Source organism: Pan troglodytes, chromosome 2 (genome assembly GCF_028858775.2).
Source record: "Pan troglodytes isolate AG18354 chromosome 2, NHGRI_mPanTro3-v2.0_pri, whole genome shotgun sequence".
NCBI lineage: Eukaryota > Metazoa > Chordata > Mammalia > Primates > Hominidae > Pan > Pan troglodytes.
The window spans coordinates 130,082,766-130,090,000 of record NC_086015.1 but is presented as its reverse complement, the minus strand read 5'-3'; the positions used below and the strand labels follow the sequence as shown (position 1 = coordinate 130,090,000).

The following is a 7,235-nucleotide window of genomic DNA, read 5'->3' as shown; positions in this document are numbered from 1 at the left end:
AGAGCAGACAGCCACAGGCGCTAACAAGACAGAGCGTGGCAAGTGCTAGAATATGCACAGGGCTCAAACCTCAGCGGGGGACAGACAACGGAGCGGCAGGCGATTCTGCGGTGCCTATGGGGCACTCCAGTGAGGTGTAGCTCCACACCCAGCCCTCATTCTGTGCCCATGACCCTTGTCTCACAGCACCTGACACAGGGTTTTAGCAACTCTATTAGACTGAATGGACATGGAGCAACCTGGTCAGAAGAGGAGGCACTCAGAATTATAGAACTCAGAGGAGGCAAGAGCCCAGCGGGCCGGGTGCAAACAGATGTGGGCTAACAGTGGGCCTGCCGCATTCTGGCTGTGTCTCTCCATAAGGCGAGTAGCCTATCCCTACTGGTCTGTCCTCCAGTCACACGAGGAGGCGAGGCAAACACAGGTGGGCCTGGGAAGGCCTGGAAGAGGATGTTTAAGGCCTGTAAGGTCCCTGGGATTTGGAAAGCAGATCCTGAGCAGAGCCCTGCAGGCCAGCGAGGAGGCTGCCTGGCAGCGAGGGGCAGCAGAGGACATGGGGCACCCCTGCTGGGCTGCCTTCCTCAGCTGCAGCCCACTTTTTATGAAGCCTCGTGTGCCGACTCTTTCCTGAGAGCACAGCCAGATGAACTCTCAGCAACTGAACACACCTGTAACTAACACCAAGGTCATGAAAGGAAGCCTTACCCACCCCTCCCCCCGCCCCCGCCCCCGCCACCACATGACCCCTGCTAGTCACTGCTGCCCCCAAAGGGTAACTGTTATCCCAGTTGCTAACACCATAGATGTGCTGTGCTGCCTTCACCCCTTCTGTAGATGGAATCACAGTTTGTAGGTCCTCTTCTCTACCCGGCTGCTTTGCTCAGCAGTGTGTCTGGAGTTCCAACAGCAGCACCTGCAGCTGTGGACGGCTCATTTTCATGCCAGCAATGCTCTATCATGAATACCACCGGCACTTGCCTCTCTCCTCATTTTCAGGGCTATCGTGAATGACACTACCATGGACATTCTACAGCCTCTCTTCTGGTGAACCTGGGGGCACATGCAGAATGCTAGGTCCTGGGGCATACCCATGTTCAGCTTTAAAAGATGCTGGCTATCGATCTTCCACAGTGGCTATGCCAACTTACACTCCACCAATGGTGTCTCAGAGTTTAGGTTAAACCACATCCTTGCCAGCACTTGGAGCTGCCTGTCTTTTCCACTTTGACCATTCTTCCGAGTGTGTAATGGTATCATGTTGTGGTTGTAATTTGCATTTCCCTGATATGTAGTGAGGCTGAGCTCTTTTCACATTTGCTGACCACTCCTTTTCTTGTGAAGTGGAAATCCTATATTTAATTCCTCCTCCAAACACCTTGTGTAGCTTGTGTTTCCCTACACACCAAGGGACAAGGCAGAGACCAGTGTGCCTGGGATAGGGACGTCTGTTGAGCGGTGTCAGTGAGAAAACAGCAGGGCTCTCGGGATCAGATGATGGTCTTCTCTTAAGAAAGTTCGATCGGCAGCAGGGAGTACAATGGGGGAAAGGGCTGACTGCTCAGAGGCAGTGCAGGGAAGCATCTGAAAGGTACAGGGAGGAAGACTTCAATCCTGGGGAAAGGAGACAAAGTCCAGGAAGAATACATTTCTCCCTTTCTTCCTGACTTGGTTTTTGACGCTAACCCTGAAAAAGACCTTCTCCACTTCATAGCTGCTGAGTTTGGATAAAGTGAGACGAAGCATTTCACAGAGCTGGGAGGTCCTCTACTCACAGGAAGCCTGCATATGGGCATCCTCCCATCTGGCATCCTAATCCTCGGCATCTCCCTTCCCTCCCAAACCTGACTGTGGGTTTCATGAGGCAGGAGCCACAGCTGTCTGAGCCATCTCTGCACCTGGCATTTAGCAGACTTAAATTGATGTGGAGTAAATGAAGGCCAGGCATTTATTAAAGAGGAGGAAGAGGACAGAAATAACATGAAAGAGGACTGGATACTGAGGTCAGGTACTCTGATGGTTGCTTTACACAAACTACCACTCACCCCAAAACAGCTGGCAGGTTAGTCCTAAATCCCCATTTCAAAGATAAGGAAACTGAGGCTAGAGAACATAATGACATGCTCAGGGTCACAAGGCTGCTTACATGATTGAGGCAGAACTAAACTGAGGTCTGCTGGACCCCAAAGCCTACTCATCCCTACCACCCTACTCAGCTCCATGGTTGACTGAAGACAAGAGCTTGGCCAGCCACAAGTGGTCAACTCTATGGGCTCTCAGGGTCTCCTTCAGAGCCACCCAGCACCAAGGTTTCTACTAGAAGACGATAAAGTGGGGGGGTTCTGAAGAGGCACAAGTCCCCTTAGCCCCATAATACCTGAATCCAGGCATGGTGTGAGTAAATCCCACTCCTACTTCTTTTGCTTCCTGCAGAAAATTACAAACTGGCAACTGAGCAAAGGCTCTGGAGCCAGGTGTGCAGCGGGAGCACAGCTAAGATGGCAAGGGGTTCAGCGGCCATGACTCAAGCCAGCACAAGCAGTCGAGGGTCTCACCTTCCTGGTCCATGTGCCTGTATGGCAGATGCACCTGAATGTGTGTTTGGAGTTCTGAGCTAAGGAATCTGGGAATGGCCAACCCAGAGATCCATTCCTTATCTACAAGGAACATCTGAACCACCGGCCCTTGTGAAGTGAAAATCCATGGAACACAGCTGTACAGGGCATTGAGGCCCTTTGTTTTGGGTTAAATCAAGCTTGTCCAACCCATGGGCCAGGGGATGCATGTAGTCCAGGAAGGCTTTGAATGTGGCCCAAAACAAAGTCATAAACTTTCTTAAAACATTATGAGATTTTGTGATTTTGTTTGTTTGTTTGTTTTTGTTTTTTAGCTCATCAGCCATCATTAGTGTTAGTGTATTTTGTGTGGCCCAAGACAATTCTCCCTCCAGTGTGGCCTAAGGAAGCCAAAAGATTGGCCACCCCTGGGTTTAAACGAAGATTGCCAGGTAGAACCTGTTAGGGAGAGTGTTAAGTGAAAATGCTATGGCAACTACATGCTCTTTGTGAGCAGTGGTTTGCTTGCTCAGCCGGCCATGGGACCTTGCGGTTCTCCTGTCCATCCCACTGCCACTGGACTGTCCCTGTATGTAACTTTTCTGCAAATAAAACCCGATGTCTCATTTGCCAGCTCTGAGGCTCTTGTTTGAGCTCTCAAACATGGTGCCATCCCTACTGAAGTTAATAGGGGTCCCGTGCAAAGATGACTACAGAAATGGACAAAGGCCTTGTTCTGTGACACTGTCAGATGTGCAGACATACCTGGGGAGTGCATGGCCCCAGCCCAGTGGATACGGCAAGACCATCAGAGAAAAGCCCGATGCAGCCCAGAGAGAAGGCTTCCCCATCCCAGAGAGCAGGTGTTGGGGTCAGGCCACCTTTAATGATAAAAATCCATCTCAGCATGCATATATGTGTGCATGCACACATGCTCATCCATTAATCCAAACCTGAAGCACTGTGACATGAAACAGAGCCCCCAGTACTGCTGTGCACCAGGGAAGGAGCCAGCACTTGCCAGGCGCCCAGCACGCACCAACACTTTTACAGGTGTTATTTCCCTTAATCCATTAACTCCCAGCAGAAAGCATTAGCATCTCCATTTTACAGATGGAGAAACCGAGCTGAAAGGAGGCACAGTGACTGAATTGCTGTGTGGGAGCCAAGGCTCATGGGCTCTGGTGCCCACACTCCATCAGTTACACCATACTCAAAGTTCAGGCTGCTTCTTCAGGTGCCATAAGACCCTCACAAGGCCCCTGTCTGTGTCAACAGCTCACTGCTTTCTATGGGGAAATGGAAACAATATTCCTCACTCAGATCTTGCAGTGTGGCTGTGAGGAACAATTGCTCAGAAGGATTATAAAGCACAGGAGCCCTACAAAATGGGATTTCCATGCTCAAGAATAATCATCTAGGAAATAAATACTGCAGACAAAAGGGTCCATAAGTCTCTTCCTCCTTGAAAATGAGTCTGGATTTTGTGCAGGCTTTCCTTACCTGCCAGTCTCAACAGGTAGAAGGTGGAGGCTGACCAGCTTCCACGGTGGACGGCCGCAGGATTCCACCCAGCCCCTTGGATACACCATGGCTTGGCCAACAGCCCCAGGTCTCAGCCTCCCCATCTCAACCTGCTCTCACCTGGGACTGTACTCTGAGCTATTTTGGGTGGTCAAGGATGATGCAGCAGCTTATCCAACTTTCCCCCAAACAGGTTTTTACTGTCAATTTCTAAACTTAAAGGAAATAGGGGGAAAAAGGAAAGGGATGTGATGATTGGGAAGTCCTGGAGCCGTGTGTACAGAAGCTGGAAATGTCAAGGTCTGCGAGTATTCAACAAATGAAAGTGGAATCATATAAAAGCAACAGCTAATAAAAAAAGATTGTCAGATGCTGTGTTTTCCATCTTCCCAGCCATTACAGGAATAAAATTATCCGCGGAGAAGATCAAAAACCTTTTTCAAAACTAATACAATTAAGCCTCATTCTTCTGCCTCCTTTCTGCCTCTCCCCCTGGCTCCCCTTTAATCCTCCTATCTCCCACACCAATCTCCATTTCCTGAGATGTTGGAGGTGCTCTCCTTTTTTTTTTTTTATTATCACCAGCAAAATGCTGTGTTTAAGAGTCAGAAAGGAGATCATGCTTTTGCACCTCCTTCTGGAAGCATTTAATAACTCTTCACAATCATCTAGGAAACCTCGATTTTTAAAAAGCCCACACCTGCATATGCAAGGAGTTTGGACTTCACTTAATGAAGAGCAAGAAGACTCATCCAGAATTTCCTCTCCTTTAGCAAAGCAGAGACTTGGTTTCTAGGAGGAGAACTAGGGTAGAGATGAGAGGGGAGAATGACAAGGGGAAAACAGATTTTAGAGAGGCAAAAATGCTGCGAGGCTCTTTCCCTTCTGCCTGAAACAGAGACATGTACACATGCCTCTAGCAGCCAAGCCCAGGAAGGGAAACACGGGGAGCACAAAGGAGACCAAAGAACTGCACAAATAAAAAGACAAAACCAAAACCCTGTGCCTATGAACATATCGGCAACTGTGATCATTAGAGCTATGGCTGGTGGAATTTTTTTTACCCTTTTCTGGGATCTCAAATCACAATCCTTGTCATTATAAGCTACAGTCAAACCTGTGCATGAGACTGCTCTGTGAAAGATTTACTTGTTAAGGGCCACTCGGAAAGCAGCTCAGAGGTGCACTGCCATTCCTCAGACTATGGAATATCACCATCAGCACGCTGTGTTCATGGCATGTCAACTCTGGCCATCCCCTAAACACCGGCAAAGGTGGACAAGCAGGTGTTGATGGGGCAAGGAAGAACCTCCCTCTTTTCCCCATGGCCTGGAAATCCAGAAACCCATATTTCTGTCAGCCTCCACTGTGGCATGCCACAGGAGAAAACCCCTGTGGAAATCAGGCCCCTCAAGCAAACTGTCAATTTCAAAGCTCCAAACCATGACAAATGATTTGCGAAGATTTGCCTGCAATAAGCTGATGGCTCAGGTTGCTTGGCATGCTGTCTCAGGCATGAGGGGGAACAATTTTTTTTTAACCTCCCAACCATCCCCTCCCACATTTTAAGCCATTTCTTTGAAAAATCTGTCATGATCCACAAATTAAACCAAAAAATAAGCAAGTTACCAAATGAATTTTCAAGAGTCGTGGTAGGGGTTTTTTTTTTTTTTTTTTTTTTTTTAAAGGCATGATGATATGTTTTTAAATCTCATTCATTTCAAAGGCTTATCCTTAGAAAAGCAGTGAGTGTGCAGCCGTAGTGCACTTTGATCTTCCCGACTCCCAGGAGAAAATCAATAATACAACTTTAATGTATTTGTATAGCAAGACATCACGTTATTATTATTTTTACCAAATGCAGCTTAACTAAAGTGGAAAAGGTATACTGGGACTCAGCACCGCCCTGTGGTGAAAGTGAATTTTTTTCTAAAATTGAACTACCATAGAGCCAGCCACATTCAACAAAAAAAGGTGGGGCGGGGGAGACAATTAAAAACCAATTATCTCCATGAATGCAACTTGTTGAAAGGCTCTATTTGGGTGCCTGCTGCAGAATGCAGGAGGGCATGTCCAAGGAGTGACTGGCATCTGGGCGAATGGGCACTGGGTCTGCGGACTCCTCTCTCCCCCCATGACAGTGATGTGTTCTGGTCAGATGCCTTTAGGACCTGGCCCCGAGGAATGCAGCCAAGCAGGAGTCTTACCTTCCTCTCAATACGCTCCAGCTGCTCCTTGTAGAAGGTGTCACGGCGTCTTAGCTCTGCCTCTCTGCTCTCCAGCTCCCTGGCCTGCTTGGAAGAGAACAAAGCCCACGTTAGCCAGCAGCGATGGTGCTGGAATGGTGCTGCAGGGAGAAGGCGACGGACATTTCTGCTCACATTCACAATGAGAACAGTAGCAATAATGAGTTGAAAACCTTATGATATGCCAGATCATTCACATATATTGTGCTTAATTTTCACAACAATCCTTCAAGGTGGGTAATTACTATAGCCACTTCACAGATAAATAACAATATTTATTGATTATGGGAGTCCTGTTCACAGTTCTCCCACAGTTATTTCCTTTGATCCTTACCACACTTCTAAAGGGCAGGTGGGATCATCATGATCCCCCGCTACAGATGAGAAGCCAGATGACAACAGGGGGCCTAAGTAGCTGTCTGAAAGCTCACAGCTATTCAGAGAGTAGCTGGGGTCTGAACCTTGGTCAATGCAGGTGTGTCCGGCCGCTGGGTGTGCTGCCGTGAGCCACACAGCTATGTGCTGGCCTTGGTGTCTTTATGCTTGGAACCACGCCATGCCACAGCCTCATGCTCTGAGCTGGAAGAAGCAGGGATCCATGCCTGCAGGAAGACACGCACAGAGTCAGCTGGAGAGGCGCTGCTTCCTCACCCGCCTGATGGGGATGGTTGAGTCCCTGTTGGAGCACAGGGCCAAGGGCCCTCCCTCCAGATCCAGTTAGGCTGAGGGCTCAGCTCACCAGGGCAAGCAACCTGAGGCTGGCAGATGTCAGGTTGAACCCAGCCCACCCTTAATTAGCTAGGCAACCTTGAACAAGTTCCTGACCTCCAGCTTCCTCAGGCACGATGTGTAAAGCTGGAAGGGATGCATAGCTGCACAGAATGTTAAAGGAAACCCCAACAGAAGTGAGCAG

At 48.7% G+C, this 7,235-nt stretch overlaps 1 protein-coding gene across 18 annotated transcripts in view; it reads right to left on the bottom strand.

Annotated features, from left to right (window-relative positions):
* Positions 1-7,235, bottom strand: part of CHCHD6 (coiled-coil-helix-coiled-coil-helix domain containing 6) — a 259,379-nt gene that overhangs the window by 102,394 nt on the left and 149,750 nt on the right. For 10 of the 18 annotated variants that reach the window (XR_010155756.1, XR_010155750.1, XR_010155753.1 and 7 more), the window contains one exon: positions 6,284-6,367. Coding sequence is in view for 9 of the 18 variants with exons in the window: in XM_001135815.8 (XP_001135815.2) it covers positions 6,284-6,367 (84 nt within the window). In the remaining 9 variants the exon portion in view is untranslated. Of the gene's footprint in view, positions 1-6,283; positions 6,371-7,235 lie in introns of all 18 variants that reach the window. The other 8 variants (XR_010155749.1, XR_010155752.1, XR_010155755.1 and 5 more) reach the window with 1 other exon arrangement.